The 18,712-nt window shown below is 40.5% G+C and overlaps 3 protein-coding genes across 4 annotated transcripts; 2 read left to right on the top strand and 1 right to left on the bottom strand.

Moving 5' to 3' along the window:
* Positions 1-8,831: 8,831 nt before the first annotated feature.
* Positions 8,832-11,660, bottom strand: LOC101313351 (annexin-like protein RJ4-like). 2 transcript variants are annotated; one of them, XM_004307084.1, is made up of 6 exons: positions 11,537-11,660; positions 10,623-10,768; positions 10,008-10,223; positions 9,585-9,797; positions 9,365-9,454; positions 8,832-9,283 (listed from the first exon to the last, which is right to left on the bottom strand). In XM_004307084.1, exons 1-6 carry the CDS (start codon positions 11,607-11,609, stop codon positions 9,080-9,082), a joined length of 942 nt encoding a protein of 313 aa, XP_004307132.1. In that variant the 5' UTR covers positions 11,610-11,660; the 3' UTR covers positions 8,832-9,079. The 2 variants fall into 2 exon arrangements, with proteins under 2 accessions (XP_004307132.1, XP_004307131.1); XM_004307083.1 differs by lacking the exon at positions 11,537-11,660 and adding an exon at positions 10,888-11,070.
* A 1,146-nt stretch (positions 11,661-12,806) lies between these two features.
* LOC101313058 (geranylgeranyl transferase type-2 subunit beta-like) lies at positions 12,807-16,702 on the top strand. Its single transcript, XM_004307082.1, has 10 exons — positions 12,807-12,845; positions 13,499-13,555; positions 13,641-13,791; positions 13,912-14,028; positions 14,235-14,301; positions 14,472-14,620; positions 15,471-15,604; positions 15,836-15,934; positions 16,075-16,150; positions 16,489-16,702. The coding sequence occupies exons 2-10, from the start codon at positions 13,502-13,504 to the stop codon at positions 16,587-16,589; spliced, it is 948 nt and encodes a 315-aa protein (XP_004307130.1). The 5' UTR covers positions 12,807-12,845; positions 13,499-13,501; the 3' UTR covers positions 16,590-16,702.
* A 111-nt stretch (positions 16,703-16,813) lies between these two features.
* Positions 16,814-17,299, top strand: LOC101305415. Its single transcript, XM_004308558.1, has one exon. The coding sequence runs from the start codon at positions 16,814-16,816 to the stop codon at positions 17,297-17,299; it is 486 nt and encodes a 161-aa protein (XP_004308606.1).
* Positions 17,300-18,712: the final 1,413 nt, after the last annotated feature.

Raw genomic sequence — 18,712 nt, 5'->3', positions numbered from 1 at the left:
CTTTGTTCTCTTATTGTAAATTTAATTTTGTTATTTTTTTTTATTGCAATTATTCTCAGCCCTACACTCCATCTCCACTTTTTGTCTCTCCCTCATAGAAAAAGAGTCAAATTCAAAAAATAACTGACAATTGCCGTTTGTGTCTATACAATCCTTTTTTTTTTCATTTTTATTTCTAATTTTGAAGTTTCTATTCTGCCTCTGGTTTTAGAAATCCTTAAACTTGAAATTTTAATCAATTAAGGGTGTTATAGGAAGTTCAAAATTTAACCATGCAGACAACAATTTGCTTTATTAATAGTAGATTTCATGGGACGTATACTTATGATATTCATCAAGGCCAAATTACATTGCAGTTGTTGCAAGATGTTTACATGGCATGGTAATATGAGAAATATACTCGGATCATTATATATGGTATTTCATAATCATTGTTTGATAATTGTATCGGAGCTTACACATTTTTGTTGAGATCGTCTTATGTATATGCATCATTGTTCTCATGTAGAACTTTCTGTGTGAACCACTTGAATAATTGATCATCGGAGTCCACTGAGGAATTTATTTCTAAGGAACTCCGCTTCACTTTAAGAGATAATGGGATGCGTGCCGCTTTCCAATTGCTTCACATGGTATTTGAGGTAATCTCATCGTGACTTGTAATCTTTTCGCTGAATTTAAATGTTGGGGACATTCGTGTTGTCTGTATGTTTTTTCCTTGTTTTCTCCATATCTGAAGCGACATAAGAGTAGAAACATATCAGGTAAACTTTTTCTGTTCAAATTCTTCCTCTTTTTCGCACTTTATATCTCTATCTGATATTTCTATACTAACGAAATGAAGAAACATTTGGAATTAACACTACTTGCAAAAAAGAATTCCCCTATTTGGAGGCACCACTTTATATCTCACTTACATTTCTATACATAGAGGAATTAAATCAAATTTGCTGCTTATATGGAATTAACTAGAAAATAGGAAGTAATTTTTATTGCTTTTAAATATGTATCTGCATAATACTGCCCATAAATAATGACTGATTCTTAGAACATTATCAACATCAGTGTATCAACAAATAGTTTGAGCCATCTTTCTTTTTCTTCTTTTGTGAAACATAGATTGTAGTTGACTGAGACAAAAATGATGGCTTGATGACCCATTCACCAGATTCATGCATGGGCTAGTGTTGTTCATCATGGGATGCTTCATTTCCTGGAATGGTGCAACAACTAACAAGTACGTATCCTTCTCCATCTTCTCCTTTTTAGTCTCAAATTGTTTAAAAGCTTCTTTTTTCTTGTTCCTTATTTCAATGTTGGATGCAGGGAGAGGCCAATAGTTAGAGATAGAGTGAATAGGGTGGGTTGGAGAATATTGAGAGATTAAGAAAACATAAGGGTTTTAGAAGGGACAAGGGTTTCTTAGCTGTAGAAGGGAGAAATAGAATGAGGCAGGTTAGGGGAGAGGAAACAAAGCCAAGCCTTCAATAAGATAAAATCTTAATTCATTTCCAATATGCGCTTCAGATTACATGAGAAAGCCATTTATAGGTTTCAAGTATAACCCTTAGTCTCCTAGAATACCATAAGACTAATGTAACTTATTAATAACAAGACTCTTAAATACTTAAGACTTAAATAGGTAAAGATACACTTCGTGTCTGGCCCTTTGGTTATTACCCCTTCTTGCTTCGTGCGGCGTCCCTTTGGTTATTACCTTTTACCGTTTCGTGCGGCGTTCCGTCGGTTATTATCCCTTATCGCTTCATGCGACATCCTGTTGATTATTACCCGATGTCGCTTCGAGCGGCGTCTGGTAGGTTATTTCCCCATTCCGTTTCGTGCGGCGTCCCGTCGGTTATAAACCCATGCCGTTTCGTGCAGCATCCCGGTTATTATCTCTACCGCTTCGTGCAGTGTCCCGTTGGTTATTACCTCTTTCCACTTCGTGCGGCGTCCCTTTGGTTATTACCCCTTTTCGCTACATGCGGCGTCTCGTCGGTTATTACCCCTTGCCGTTTCATGTGGCGTCTTGTCGGTTATTACTCCTACCGCTTCGTGCAGCGTCCCTTATGTTATTTCTCATTGCCACTTCGTGCGGCATCCCGTCGGTTTTTACCCCTACCGTTTCGTGCGGCAACATGTCGGTTATTATCCCTTCTCGCTTTGTGCGGTGTTCATTTAGTTATTACCTTTTACCGTTTCGTGCGGCGTCCTTTCGGTTATTACCCATTTCCGCTTCGTGCGGCGTTTTGTCGGTTATTAACCCTTCCGCTTCGCGCGGCGTCCCGTCAGTTATTAGTTTATTACCCCTTCCCGCTTCATGCGGTATCCCTTCGGTTATTACCTCTTACCGCTTCGTGCGGCGTTCTGTCGGTTATTAACCCTTCCGCTTCGCGCGGCGTCCCGTCAGTTATTAATTTATTACCCCTTCTCGCTTCGTGCGGCATCCTTTTGGTTATTACCCCTTACCGCTTCGTGCGGCGTCCCATCAGTTATAACCTCATGCCGCTTCGTGCGGCGTCTCGGTTATTACCCCTACCGCTTCGTGCGGCATCCCGGTTATTTCCCATACCGCTACGTGTGGCGTCCCGTCAGTTATTACCTTTTTCCGCTTCATGTGGCATCCCTTCGGTTATTACCCCTTTTTCGCTACGTGCAGCGTCCCGTCGATTATTACCAATTGCTGCTTCATACGGCGTCTCGTCGGTTATTACTCCTATCGCTTCGTGTGGCGTGTGTGGCGTCTCGTCGGTTATTACCCTTTTCTGTTTCATGCGGCGTCCCTTAGGTTAATACCTATTGCCGCTTCGTGCGGCGTCCCGTCGGTTTTTACCCCTACCGCTTCGTGCGGCAACCCGTCGGTTATTACCCCTTCACGCTTTGTGCAGCGTCCCATCTGCTATTACGCTTTACCGTTTCGTGCGGCGTCCCTTCGGTTATTACCCCTTACCGCTTCATACGGTATCCCATCAGTTATTACCCTTCCCGTTTGGTGCGGCGTCCCGTCGGTTATTACTTCTTCTCGCTTCGTGCGTCGTCCCGTCGGTTATTACCCTTTACCGTTTCGTGCGGCGTCCTTTCTGTTATTACCCCTTACTGCTTCGTGCGGCGTCTTGTCGGTTATTACCCATTTTCGCTTCGTGCGGCATCGTGTTTGGTTATTACTCTTTCTCGCTTCGTGCGGGGTCTGGTCAGTTATTACCCCATGCCGCTTCGTGCGGCGTCCGGTCGATTATCATCCCATGCCACTTCGTGCGGCGTTGTGTTGGTTATTACCCCTTCCCGTTGTTTGCTCAAAAATCGTCTCGGCCGAAAAAAATAGGCCGAGGTCTTGAGAACAATCATCCCTCTAAGTGCACGGGCGTGCCAACTCGCGGCCTGTTGGTCAAGCGTGATTTTTGATAAATATTTTGAGTCTAATCTAACTTCTTCCAAGTGATTGTAGGCCGAGGAAGGAACCGTCTCGGCCTTTAGGTTCTCTCGCCTTTGTTACAAGGACTTTTGGCGTTTTCACCGACGTTGCTCTTTTTTTTTGTGATTTTTGTATAAGTTTGCGAGAATTAAAATGTAAAAAGTAAAATAACAAGAATCTAAAGGCGAAAATTTAAATTGCATGAAACATAAATTGCATGAAGTAATTGCAAGAAATTAAAGTGCATGAATTTAAAAACGCAGAAGAGAAATTGCATGTAAGTAAAGTGCGGAATGTAAAAAAAAAGCGATAAAGTGCGGAATGTAAAACAAGCGAATAAAAAGAAGAGAACTATGTTAGAACATTAATAAAAAGATTGATATTGTAGAGAATTCGTAGAGAATTTGAAGTGCTTGAGATTGTATTGAAGTGTTGTTTATGTTGGTCGGGGACCTTTTACAAGGAGGTATATGTCTCCTATATATACTATTACAAACACAAAAATTAAGGAAGGAGAAAACAATAAAATAAAATAAATATTTCGGTCTTAATGACCGAATCAAAGATATGCTCCGTGTTGCTTTCTCCTTAATCACACGTTTATTTCTTTCTTCTTGCGGCTTCGTTAGAATTGATTCGCTAATTATGTTGAAATTTCGGTCTTTAATTCTTCCAATTAGCCATAATGTTAATTTGTTGTCATATATCGCCGTTACTTCAATATTTGGTATGTGGTTTTAATACCAAATAATGAATCTTAACAAATCTTAATAATGGTGATGATAATTATACGAAATAATTGTAATAATGATCATTAAATATTGTAATTTTCCTCGCAACCAACGGATTCGGCCTAGTGGGCCGATGTGTAAAAAATAAGTACAAACATCTGCTTTGTGCGGCGTCGTGTCAGTTATTACCCCTTCTCGCTTTGTGCGGCATCGTGTCAGTTATTACCATTTACCGCTTCGTGCGGGGTTCGATCGGTTATTACGCCATGCTGCTTCGTGCGGTGTTCCGTCGGTTATTGCCCCATGCCGCTTCATGCGACGTCCCGATTATTACCCCTATTGCTTCGTGCGGCGTCCCTTCAGTTATTACCTCTTACCGCTTCGTGCGGCTTCCCAACGGTTATTACCTATTCCCGCTTCGTGCGGCGTCCCGTCGGTTTTTACCCATTCTCTTCCTTGCGACGACCCGTCGGTTATTACCCCTTCTCGTTTCGTGCGGCGTCCCGTCGGTTATTACCCTTTACCACTTCGTGCGGCTTCCCAACGGTTATTACCTATTCCCGCTTCGTGCGTCGTCCCGTCGGTTATTACCCTTTACCACTTCGTGCGGCATCGTTTCGGTTATTACCCCCTTACGGCTTCGTGCGGCATCCTGTCGATTATTACCCTTTGCCGCTTCGTGCGTCGTCGTGTCGGTTATTACCTTTTCACACTTCGTGCGGCGTCGTGTCAGTTATTACCCCTTCTCACTTTGTGCAGCATCGTGTCGGTTATTACCCCTTACCGCTTCGTGCAAGGTCCGGTCGGCGTCCCGTCGATTATTACCCCATGTCGCTTCGTGTGCGTCCCGGTTATTACCCCTACCGTTTCGTGCGGCGTCCCTTCAGTTATTATCCTTTGCGTCTTCGTGCGGCGTCAATTCGATTATTACCCTCTTACCGTTTCGTGCAGCGTCCCGTCGGTTATTACCTCTTACCGCTTCGTGCGGCATCTAGTCGATTATTACCCTACCGCTTTGTGCGGCGTCCCTTCGGTAATTATCACTTGCCACTTCCTGCGGCGTCTGGTCAGTTATTACCCAATGTCGTTGTGTACGGCGTCCCGGTTATTACCCCTACAGCTTCGTGCGGCGTCACGTCAGTTATTACCGTTTCGTGTGGCGTCCCGAAGCGGCGTCCCTTTGATTATTACCCCTTGCTGCTTCCTGCAGTGTCCGGTCGGTTATTACCCCATGTCGTTTCGTGCGGCGTCCCGGTTATTACCCTTACCGCTTCGTGCGTTGTCTCGTCGGTTATTACCCCTATCGCTTCGTGCGGCGTCCCTTCAATTATTACCCTTTGCCGCTTCGTGCGGCGTCCATTCAGATATTATCCTCTTATCGCTTCATGCAGCGTCCCTTCAATTTTTACCCCTTACCGCTTCGTACGGCATCCCGAAACGGCGTCCCTTCAGTTATTACCCATTGTCGCTTCCTGCAGCGTCCTATCAGTTATTACCCCTACCACTTTTTGTGTCGTCTCGGTTATTACCAAATGCCGCTTCGTGTGGCGTCCTGTCAGTTATTACCACTTACCGCTTCGTGCGGCGACCGGTCGGTTATTACCCTATGCCGCTTCATGCGGCGTCCCGTCGGTTATTACTTCATGCCACTTCGTTCGGCATCTATTATGTTATTACTTCTTCCCGTGTCGTGCGGCGTCCCGTCAGTTATTACCCCTTTCCATTTCGTGCGGCGTCCCTTCGGTTATTACCCCTTTTGCTTCGTGCGGTGTTCGTGCGGTGTCCCTTCGGTTATTGCCCCTTGCCGTTTCGTGCGGCGTCCTTTCAGTTATTTCCGCTTGCCGCTTCGTGCGGTGTCCCATCGGTTATAACATTTTCCCGTTTCGTGAGGCGTCACGTCGGTTCTTACCGCTTCGTGCGACGTCCCTTCGGTTATTACCTTTTACCGCTATGTGTGACGTCCCGTTAGTTATTACCCCTTCCCTTTTCATGCGGCATTCCTTCAGTTATTACCCCTACCGCTTCATGCGGCATCCTGTTGGTTATTAACCCTACCACTTCGTGCGGCGTTCTGTTGGTTATTACCCCTTGTCGTTTCGTGCGGCGTCCCGTCAGTTATTACCCTTACCGCTTCGTGCGGCGTCCCTTCGGTTATTACCCCTCCCACTTCATGCGGCGTTTTTTTGGTTATTTCCTCTTCCTGCTTCGTGCGGCGTCCTGTCGGTTTTTACCCCTTTGTGCGGCATTCCTTCGGTTATTACCCTTTCCCGTTTCGTGCGGCGTCCCGTCGGTTATTACTCCTACCGTTTTGTAGGGCGTCCCGTCGGTTATTACCCCTTTCTGCTACGTGCAGCGTCCCTTCGGTTATTACCCGTTACCGTTTCGTGCGGCATCCATTCGTTTATTACCCCTTACCAATTCGTGCGACGTCCCGTCTGTTATTACCCCTACCGCTTCGTGCGGCGTCCCGTCTTTTATTACCCCTTGCCGCACTTGTGGCTTCTTTGATCACAATGGTGGTGTATATGTTGGTCATCCGCAAACGGTGGAAACTATACAAATTGTGAACCCTGCCCCTAGGGTTCCTACTCCTACTTCGGGTACTGGAATATTGTTTGCTAGAAACTGAGTGTGCAAAAAAAGAGTTTGTCGGTGTTTACTATTCTCAGTATGTCTGTAAGTTTCTTGCCCCCACTGCAACTGCTCCTCCAATAGTCGTCTCGTTGCAAGTTGATGAGGTTTCAATGGCTAGCATAATGAGAAAGGCATCTGAGACACTCTTGATATACAAAACGCAGCAAGTCTGCTACTAAAGGTGTTGGACTTCAATAGTGGAAAAAAGAAGGGACGTCCCCTTGGACGGTGGAACAACCCCAAGGGTGCCCTTAAGTAAGGCTTTGCTATTGGAGCCGGGTGAAAGGATGATGAGCCAGAAGAGGTGAGGTATTGTTAAGGCAGATGACCAGACGTCCCCTTGGATGGAAGAACAACCCTAAGAGTTCCCCTAAACCTAAGGCTATGTTGTTGGAGCCGGGTGAAAGAAATGTGAGCCAACAAAGGTGAGGCATTGTTAAGGCTTTGTTGTTAGAGCTGGGTGTAAGGAAGGTGAGCCAGAAGAGGGTTCTCAAGCCCTCAGTGGTTCAACTATGCCTTTCTTCAAGTTCGAGGGTGGAAGGCCATGAGGCATTGTTTGTGCCTTTTGGTGATGGTTCATCTGATGGATCTTTGCTACGGGTACTGGGGAAATCCACTAATCGTAGGTTTACGTTCTGTTTCAAAAATAAATTAGGGATTTGGCTTGATCCGATGTCTACCTTGATAACGTCGTGGTTCCGGTTACTTATGAACTTATGGACTAAGGTTATCTCGCTTTTGGTCGAAGTTAGGTTTTTTTTCCTTAATTTTTGCCTTCACGGCTCGCTTATGACTTAGCCAAAGGTTTCTAGGTGAGTTGTGTTGCTACGTAATATTCATTTATACATTAATGAATTGACGCCTCCTCGATTATCATAAAAAAAATATATAAAAAAAAGTTATGGATGAAAAATACCTAATGCTGCTAGATAGGAATCCCTGAGTTACAATTATTTCTAAAAAAAACCCTAGCAGCCGAAACTCTAACCCGCCGATAGCTTCCAACCTTCAAGATTTCTCTCGTCAGGTGGTAGCCGCTGGCCCAGACGGATCGATTCTTTGGATTCGTCGAAGCCTCCTGGCTTTGCTACCGGACGAGTTTTGCGGTATGGCCGGTCTAGTCTCGTTTTGGATTGGTTGAGTTTAGGCTGTATGGGGTGCTTGACTACGATTCCTGTAGCGGGGTTGGGTGTTTGAAGGCTAACGTTACAAGAGATTGGAGGAGCTTAACGCCAGCATCGATTGATGTTGTAGAAACATGGTCGAGTTTTGCCGGATGGAAATCTCTGATCTTTGGGTTGCTATGGCTTGTGGAGGAGTGGTCGGATAGCGGCGGTGCGGTGTGGCGATGCGGTTTGGCTGACGAGATGGCTGAGGAGTGACGGCAGAGTTGTAGTAAGCAACGTCTAATTTCAGCGCCATTTATCGAATTTGGACTCGACATCTTGTTGGGCCTAGACTGAGTCTATTCTTTGAGCCTGCATGGTCTCTAGCTGGGCTAAGGTGCTATTTTGGACCTTATCCCTTTTAAGCCTTTCGGGGACCTAGGGGTATTATATCACCCAATCTGGTCATCTGGTATGTCTAGGGGTTAGGCGGGTCCTAACAACAAGGGTAAGGAGGTATTGATTTCCTTGATCATTTTCGAGGCAAGTGATGGAAGTCCAGGCAATTAATGCTTTTTAATTCTCGATTTTACTTAGTCGTACATCAATTGAGGTCCACAGGCGACTGTTGTAATTGCTATATGGGAGTTAGATATGAGTATTTGGAAATATTTTGTATTAGGTGTAAAATGAGGGCATTTACAACGAGGGCTCATTGTCATTTTGTTATCTCTTGTTTCCAACTAGATTAGTGGTTGTGATTAGACAATTTGATGTATGTGTTCTCTGGTTGTGGATAAGTAATGAAATTATCTATTAAATTCAAAAAAAAAAAAAAAAAAAGAAAGAAAGAAAGAAAGAAGGAAGCCCCGATTTACATAATCAGATGTATTTTGTGCCCCTTGAATAGTGTGTATGAGAGATTCCTGGCATCAATTAATTGTTGGGAAAAATAACAGTATTGATAGTAGGTGAATTGCATAGTACTAACTTCCTTAACTAGAAACTCTTTTCATATAATAACTCCTCCCAACTTCAGGAACATGGACAAAGATAGGTAGATAGTCACACCGCAAGAAAATCATTGACACAACATAGAATATAAAGACTCATCAAACAACAACAGAAAAGACCAACATTCATACTTAATAGCTTCACTAGCTAGATTATTCTATTTTTCTCACAACAGGAACTCAATCTTCCTTTCCCAGCAGAGTAAGGAGGAAGGCCTTGTAGTCCCCTGAAGTGTCTTTGGCCACAGCCTGTTCAAGAGGAACACTATTTTTCTTGTAGTAAACCTCCTTGATGTCCCTCAAGTCCCTCTCTGCCCTTGTAACAATCACACGAGTGAGAGCATCCTCATCGGTGCCGACTCTTTTTATTGCATTGCGAAGTACCTTTAAGCACAAGTAATATATGAGTTTGTGAAGGAATATGAGCTAGCTAGAAAGAGAGAATAACAAGTGAAATGTGTTTACCTTCTCAAAGTACTTCTTGGGGTCATTGAGGCATCGAATGGCAGTATGCAATGCCTTCTGGAAATCATTAGCTCCTTCTTCCAGCAAATTCTGGCAAAACAGACAATATTTTAATCAGGTAAAATTGTTAAATAGAGATTAATTACTTTCTGGGGCACATTGACAATGTAAATCTGCAAATTGGTATTCTAAAAGTCTTAAATCTTTGTGTTCTCCTAACCTTGCTGATAGAAATGCCTTGATCATCTCTGTATTTGTTGAATGTCGCCATGAGTTGTGTCTTGCTCCTAGTACTCAGGATCCTAATAATTTCTTCAAGATTGAAAGCCTTGTCTTTGATAGCATCTTGAAGAATATCTGCTTCCGAATTTGCCAACTTTGCATTGATCTCGTGACCGTCATAGCGGTAAGCAGTCACCAAAGCAACCAAAAGCTGCAACATAACACCATTAATTAGCAATTCTAATTGTCTAATTTAACATGTTCTCAGATTAAGTTGACATAAACTGTTCTCTTTATTTAGTCGATCTATATTGGCCGATCATTTCTTCTTCGATGGTGCAATGAAAAATCACATTCAAACAGCATAATATGGCATGTTGCCTGGTATAAGTTATCATGTTAAATTGGCCAAAGCACATACCTTGCGGATATCACCGGTAGTATGTGCAGCTAGATCTTCTTCCACAGAGTGCTTGTAGCGAAGCTGGTAAGCTCTTCTTACAGCTAGAAGCTCTTCAGGGGAGTGAATGCAGGAAATTTCAATTATGACATTGTAGTCAGTGGATTTCTTGATGGCCACATTAGCCAAAACTGCATCACGATCTGCTGGATCCAATATCCAGCGGTACACTGCTTTCTATACATGAATGTCATCCCAAAATATGAACAGAAGTTTCTTCACTCAATTAAATTGCCTTAGAAAAAGATTGAGATGGATTTTCTTTCATACAAAGAAAACAAAATGGGTGAATGCAATAATCTGATCGATGATATGCAGTAAAAATAGTTAAACATAGCTTTTAACCTTGTCAATGACTAATCTGACAGTCACAAAACTGATGCATAGTTTAAGAGCATTTATACATAGAAGTTATTCAAAATTATCTGTGTGCTCCTGGATCGGATCAGTTAAAAAAAAAAAATCGAGTTTCTCTTGATAATATTCTCTTTTCCACCAGTTCCTCTATCTTCTGTAGTAAAAGGACAAAACCATTCGGAGATTTCTATGTCTTTTAGATACACTAAATTATAATACCTCAAAATCACCAGAGAGCTCAGACTCAAGGCGCTTGAGAAGATCTTCTTGATAAAGTTGTTCATAAGCTGCCCTGATCTCTTTTCTTTGACCTGCATTTCTATGACCCAGGATGGAGATGACAGCCTTCTCATTGGTCCCCCAACCTACATGTTAAAACATTAGCCAACAAAAACAAATCACTCAATTTAATTTCAAAATATGACAGAATTTTCAATAGCTCATGCGCATATATGAATTACGAAAGAAATGATCTAAGCAACACCTTTCACAGATTTTCTAAGAGCTTCTGCATCTTCATTGGCACAGAAATTTGGAGGAGAAACAAGGGTAGCCATTCTTGAAGGTTTTGTTTATCTCTCTCTCACAGAAGCACAAAGAAGGTTATGTTGGAATCTTTCACTAGTGTGTTCTGGCTCTTACAATGCCCAAATTTATAGCAAAGGCTATTAATTAGGGAGCTTAAATGGGAGTTTTATTCTCTTTGAGCCTTTTGATTAATTTGAAATTATAAATTTAATGCATTTTCTACCTTCTTCCACAAATGGGATTGTGTTAGGTGTGTCTTGGTTGGCTTTGTAAAAGAATGAACGAGGCAAATGGCAATCACAATAGGGTGTTCTTTTGAAAAGGCTCTTGTTTGGATTCCGAAAACGTTAGAATTTTTTCTCAACTCTATCAAATTTTCCTTACAAGTACAGACAGGTTCACTACATCTAAGTGGTATGAACAAAAATGCTGACCCGGCCCTATCGGTTTCATATGTGTCAATAGGAAATTAACGTATACCAAATCATGATGATTATGAATACACCTATTGCCAGCTCCTAATGACAATTTCAACATTAGTTGTAACTAAGCTCACGAGATGAAATGTCGAAAGGGAATCTGCTAATCACAATTTGTTTACATACCTTGACAGGCCTTTCGAAGAGCCTCTGCATCTTGGTTAGCAGAAAATTGATCTGGAGTAATGAGGGATGCCATTGAAGATTGTTATAGAAGAAGTAGCTAGTTATCTTCTCAGAACAAGAATGTGAGAGACCAGTCCATGTATGTGAGCCTTATATAGGACTACATTTCTTGTAATACTCAACATTGTAACTAACGGCCGGCCACCTCACAATTCACAAAACTCATGTCTGGTTTTGAGCTTACCTCACACTACATGTGAAAGAAAGAATATAGTTTGTTTGATTATCAAATTTATGCCCCTTAGTCACACCGATTGGTTATAACAAACTAGGAAAAACAACAGAAGAAAACATGAATGGTGTGTTTCCACTAATCTGTGGCTTTTTTCTTTAATCGTTTTGTTTCAACCAGTTTTCATTGAAGTTAACACAACATCCGGATTTAAAATTGCAGTAGCAATATATTGAAGCACAATAACAGTAGCAGAGTTTATAGCAAACTAATGTGTTTAAGGCATCTCCAACAAGGTGACCTAAAACCTCTACTTAAACCTATTTTTTGACTCACCTAAACCCATATTCATTCTTCAACCATTTTGTCAAAACTCATACTCATACTCATACCCAAATTTTAATCATTTTATATAATTTAAGTATAAGTATGGGTATGAGTATAGGTTTTGGTCATCAACAAATAAATGGGTATTCAATCCCCTCACATTCATGTGCGGCTGTGTTGAAGTGGGTCCCGCACCAACCGAAATGAGTTTCCTCTTTGCAAGTCAACTAAAAATAAGTCGTAAGTCTGGTAGAAACCCATATTCAGGTTTGAGTTTTGATTATTAGAGATGAGTTTTTACAGGTTATGGGTATGGAAGGCATTATTATAGATGTCTTTAGAAACCCATATATCTAGAATTCTTACTATTATAAGATACCATAACTCTTGTATAATCAAGGCAATTAAACTTGTGGCTAGAGAGAGTATCAAAAAAAAAACTTGTGGCTAGAGAAAGAGAGGTTAAGTAACTAGATTAAATTTCAATAAAAAAAAATAACTAGATTAAAAATAAGAAAAAATAACCATTTGCACAAAATTGACTAAACTAGACCCCAATTCAATGGCTAACCTCTTCTTCTCCTTCAGTCATTCACACCAAAAATCCAAAAGCAGAACCACCGCCACCATAACCACCGCCTAGCTCGATCTCCGAGCCCATTCACCAACCGCATTGCGATTCCAATCCCGACGATCAGATCAACACCGCGCGTCCCATTTCGTCGCCACACAATCGCATCGCCGAGCTTGGTAAGCCTCTTCTTCTTCCTTACTTGCAAACCTTCTGCCAATTTAGGTCTGTAAAAGAAACCTAGAATTAGTGGGTTAACTCATTCTTGAACTCGGTAGATAAAGGTGTACTGTTAGTTTTCTCTGTACGCAACAAGTATCAGTCACCATTGAAATGACTATCAATACAGGAACGGCTATTTATTTTTTGTAGAAAAAACTTATAAACTGTGTTGAGTTAGATATAATGATGTTCAAGTTCAAGATTCATCAGAGAATGGGAATATGTTATGTCAAGTTTTTGATTTTAAGAAGATAGTTTTACTGAGCATGCTAATTCAAGCTTTTTCGTGCACTTCCCAAATTCAGGTTTGGATCTTCTGCCCTCCAATGTGTTTGTCTGTTTGAAGAGTGTTTTCTGATGCTTCCATTTTCAACATTTGAATTTTCAGGCCTTATACTAAGTTAGACTCTTATGCCTTCTTCATTTGCAACTGATCGCTCACAATCGTATGAGGCCTTATACTAAGTTTTCAAATGACTTTTATGCCTTCAAATCATTTACCCCCGATTGAATATAAATGGATTGGTTTTGAGTTGTAGTTTGTTACTGAGTTTAGTCTTTGTTTGAAGGGTGCTCTCCTTTAGTCTTTTGCTTGATATTGAAATTTTAGCAGATGGTGGAGCTGGCAGCTCGGAAACATGTTCAATTCATTCTATCGAAAGCAAAGGTCGAATTTTGAGTCCAACTACACATATAGATGTTTTGGTTTATAGATTATACATAATGTTAACAACATTGTGATGCTATCTCAGGAAAAGGACTTTTATGAGTCTGTTTTGATGGAACATATAAGATTGAATGGGGCATACTGGGGTTTGACCACTCTTGACCTTTTGGGAAAGCTTGACACTGTTGATGTCAATGAAGTTGTTTCGGAGGTCCTCCAGTGCCAGCATGAATCAGGTATTTAGCTCGTAGAGAGTTCTTACCCCCAACAATAGTAAACTCATACTTTTATCCTCAGTGTTTCTTTGGTGATTTGGAGTTATAAGGAAAATGTTGATTATGGTGTGGATAGTGCAGGTGGTTTTGGTGGTAACATTGGACATGACCCGCACATACTATATACCCTAAGTGCTGTGCAGGTTTTGGCCTTATTTGACAAGGTTGATGTATTGGATATCGAGAAGATTGCAAATTGTATCCTTTGGCATATATATATTTTTTACACTTTGAAATAAATCTTCATTACGTTGTCAGTTGGTCAATGTGTTGAGAGGATGCGTCTAAATTAGAGCTTATAGAAATATTTGAGTAGAGACAGGACTTTACTAACAACGCAACTGACTTTAGAAAGGAGCGTGAATGAATTTAGCGAATTTTGTCTCGCTTAACACTCAACTCAGATGTAGCTGGGCTGCAGAATGAAGATGGCTCATTTTCTGGGGACATGTGGGGTGAAATTGATACACGGTACTCTTTTTTTATTTCCTTTGTATGGTATGATATGTTAATAAAGTTACTGTACCTTTATTTAAAGCATGATCCACTAACAGTTTATCTTCTGTCCGCATTACAAATGAAAGATATTGAAAACAAAAAGAAACTGCAAACCAACTAAGAAATTATTTTTCATTTCTTAGGTTTTCATATATTTCCATCTGTTGTCTAGCATTACTACATTGTTTGGATAAAATTAATGTGGAGAAGGCTGTGGACTACATTTTGAGTTGTAAAAATCATGATGGCGGATTTGGATGCACGCCTGGTGGGGAGTCTCATGCAGGTCAAAGTATGTTATTTACCCTGAACAACTCTAACTCTGTTATGTCATGCTCACACCTGGTGGAGGTGTTATTCACTCACTGTTTAATGCTTCATCGTATCGTCATATTATGTATCTATTTTTGGCTCTTTCTTTTTTCTTTTATTATTTGGTGATGTTATTAACACACCCCATCTATGATGAGAGCCAATCATGAAACAAATTCAAGTGGCAAGTTTGTAAATAAAATTAAAATGTATGGATAGGAAAATAGATGGGGTGTGTTACTAACAAAAATAGGTGTGTTAATAACATCAACTTTCTTTTTAAATAAATTCTGTATAGGTTTTCCAGTAGGGTTCATGCTTAGGACAGATTCAATCAATATTAGTTGTATTTCGAGTAGGGAATTCCATACATTATTCAAGGTGTTTCTTTCTTTTCATTGGAAATAGCACCTGATCTTGCTAAACAAGTTTAAGCTTAGATTGTCATTCTTTTGTCTTTTCCTCTTCTGATAAGATATTGGTCAGTGACATAGCAGACTTGGTTGAAAGATGAATCTTGTGATAACCTTTTGGTCCAGAATAAAAATCAATCACAATGAACTGGTGCATAGGTTTTTTGAATTTGTTTACTGATTTATTATGTCATACATGTACAATCTGTTGACACTTGACAGAAACTGATCTTCTGAGTAACTTTTCTGGTACTTCATACATATCTTCTTAATTCTTTTGCCCCAAGTGTATAGATGTATCTGCAATCTTAATATAAAGTAACATGTCTGATCCAGTAAGGAATAGTGATCATGCAGTTGTATATATGCCGAATATAAACTCAATACTGATGATCTGCTTTGTCCATTGTGATGCAGTTTTCTGTTGCGTGGGTGCTCTTGCTATTACAGGGTCTTTACATCGTATTGACAAGGACCTTCTTGGATGGTGGTTGTGTGAGCGGCAAGTAAAAGCAGGAGGTCTTAATGGCCGTCCAGAGAAGCTTCCTGATGTGGGTGTTGCACTGTATTTTACTATATTATTGTTGTTCTCTGAAAAATGAAATTGCATATGTTTCTTTTACCATTCTTGAACTACCTTGCTACATTTGTGGTTCTTTTTTTCTTTGCTTTGGTGGGTGTGGATGGTCATCCCGAGAGATACTCGTGTGGTTTCATGATTGAAATGTGAATTTCTATAGCACTAGTGGAATCTTCTTTACTACATTTTCACTTCGTTTCAGGTGTGCTACTCTTGGTGGGTTCTCTCTAGTTTGATCATGATTGACAGAGTCCATTGGATCGATAAGGAAAAGCTTGCGAAGTTCATTTTAGATTGTCAGGTTTTACCTGACCTTTTTGTATATTTATACCTAAACTGTTTGGATATTTAGATGTTCTTTAGGAGTTTTCAAAGTGAAATTCTTAATCATGTGACTTCGAATTTATCTGAGATGATGTGCATCATTATTAAAAATGTCAGGACATTGAGAATGGAGGAATTTCTGACAGACCAGATGATGCCTGTGATGCGTACCATACATATTTTGGTGTTGCAGGTACAGAATTGCTTTGGTTCTGCCTTGTTGTACCCTTTTACTTAATAAAACTGTTGAGTATTTCTCAAGGATTACAGTGGATGTCCATTTGGAGCCTCTGCTTCTAGATGGGAAATTAGTCATATAGTCCAAAATGTTTACATAAGATATAAATTCAAATTTACCTTCTATAAGTATCACTCGGCAAGATGAGATCGGATGTAAACAAAAGAAAAACTCTGCTTATACTTAAGCTGCCATTGCATTTTGGGGAACCAATGTAGACGTTATTTTTTGTCATGGCTGTTTACTTGTCACAATATACATCACTTAACTGAGGTTGGTGCTTGTTGATGCAGGACTTTCCCTTCTAGAATATCCAGGGGTGAAACCGATAGATCCAGCTTATGCTTTGCCAGTTGATGTTGTAAATAGGATTATCTTAGGCATAAAGGAGTGAAGTCTTGTGTAAGAAGTCTAATTTGCATTTGTGGCAATTCTCTGCCTTTTTCTTTTATAATTTTACAAACTCTTTAACAGCTTCAAACATAGTAAGCACAGCTCAGATAAAGTTTTCACTATGTGAGGATTGTGTAATTTCTTATTGAATTTGTATTTTATTTAGTCAAGTCTAATCAGAATGATTACAAGGTGGTAAATATGTTGGGTCACAAAAGACCTTCCATGGAAGTTGAGGTTTATAGTCTACGCACCAACTCCTGGAAAGTGATTGAACATGCTCCTCGGTTAAATTGCCTGTGGTGGCTCATGGGGTATGAGGTTTGCAATGGAATAGTATACTGGCTGGTATATGATGATCGTCACAGGATCGTGTCGTTCGACACCGGGACTGAAATATTTGATGAATTGCTGGTTCCAGATTCCATATTGCCTATTAATGGTTTTGTCAAGATTCAAGTGTACAAGGAAACCATATGCTTGCTTCAAGGTACTACGAATGTTGATTTCTGGGTTCTGCAACAAGGGTCTTTTCAAAAGCTGCGCACTATTTTTCTGCCAAATTATGCCCCTCTAGGCTTATTTACAGATAATGGACTCTTGGTACAAGAAAAATCAACACACAGTGAGCTAGATTTGTTTGATCTTGAATCCAACCATCTTAAGAGTACCGGAATCCTGATCTGCGATATACTTACAAAGGAAGTCTAGTGCTGCTCGATCATTAGTATCAAAGGTATAAACTTCGGTACTGGATTCTGGTCCGTATGCTGGACAAGTCGGAGGAGGCTTGAGTTTCAGTATAAGCATGTTGCCGCAACTCTGGTATGATGGTTAGTATAGAGCTATATATTATTGGATGATAACAGAACACTCATATTGATGTCGTAGACAAAATACACATCCCAGCGATTGTTGAAGTAAGCAGATTCTGTACATTCACAGCTGCAAATGTTTAGGGACTTATTAGCCAACTCCTCAGTCAACTTCAAGCCCCCACTAAGAAGAGGACTAGCAGCTGCTTCACGCTCCACCATGCTGCTTAAGCCATTCTCAGCATGCATTTGTTTAACATGGTGCCATGCATTGCCGCTTTTCTCCTTCACCACCATAGTTGCAACATGTCACATGATAGATTGCTCTTCCCACAGTACGTTGTGGCAAGATTGACTATGAATAGCCTGACAGATTCAGGTAGGAGATGATTTATGATGAGGATGAGAATTGAACATAACGGCGAGTCGCTTGCTATGCATATGTGAAGATTAATCCTGATTATCATTCAGTCATGAAGGATGCAGAGACGGCTCAAAAACCTTTAGATGACATTGATGGCATATTGGCATACTGCCATTGATTTGAAATCTGTTAGGTCTTGTTTGGATTGATGGAGAAGATGTTTCATGTTTGGAGTTGGAAAACTAGTAGTCTTGTTATGTATGATCTAACACAAATGTCTAGATTTGGAATTACTCCTTCCAAAGGGTGATGAACACCTTCTTTATGTATACGCATGCTTCAAAGTTTAAACCAAATAGAAAGCCTACAGTTACTGTAGATAGTGTTTGTCATATGCGCGCTCATGCCGTAATGTTCGTAGATGTTTACTTCTAAAAGTTAAAACCATCTAAAGATAGCAAATGCACGCCATGGTCTCAATTGAAACAGTGCAAACAATATTGCCTGCGTATTGGCCTTTCCTGCCATACAGGTTGAATGCAGGTTGCAGTCCCTTTATTTTTGGTTTTTTTTTTTTTTTTTTTTTAAGGTTCAAATCACTTCATTTTTTGGGCCAATTACATAGAAGTTAACTTTAAAACATTTTCTCTTGTATAAGTCCACTCAAATATTTTTACCCACATAAGTCCACTCGAGCTTGAATAGAGTTTTATATTAGATATTGAGCTTCAACAAAGTTACAGACTGTCATCCAACTAAAAAATTATATTCTCTCTCTTATATTTACAAAGATGTCACTAGTGTAAAACGTCAACAATCAATCTCCTCTCTGAAAAGTCTCTGACAGGCCTCCGGCAAATTTTCCGGCCGACCTACGACAAATTTTCCGGCGACAACAAAAACTATTACCACAAAAAAAAATACTACCGCCAGTAACAAAAACTA

The sequence above is a fragment of the Fragaria vesca genome, linkage group LG7 (assembly GCF_000184155.1).
Source record: "Fragaria vesca subsp. vesca linkage group LG7, FraVesHawaii_1.0, whole genome shotgun sequence".
NCBI classification, from domain to species: Eukaryota; Viridiplantae; Streptophyta; class Magnoliopsida; order Rosales; family Rosaceae; genus Fragaria; species Fragaria vesca.
Note: the sequence above shows the minus strand (reverse complement) of the source record. Positions and strands in the feature narration are given on the sequence as shown.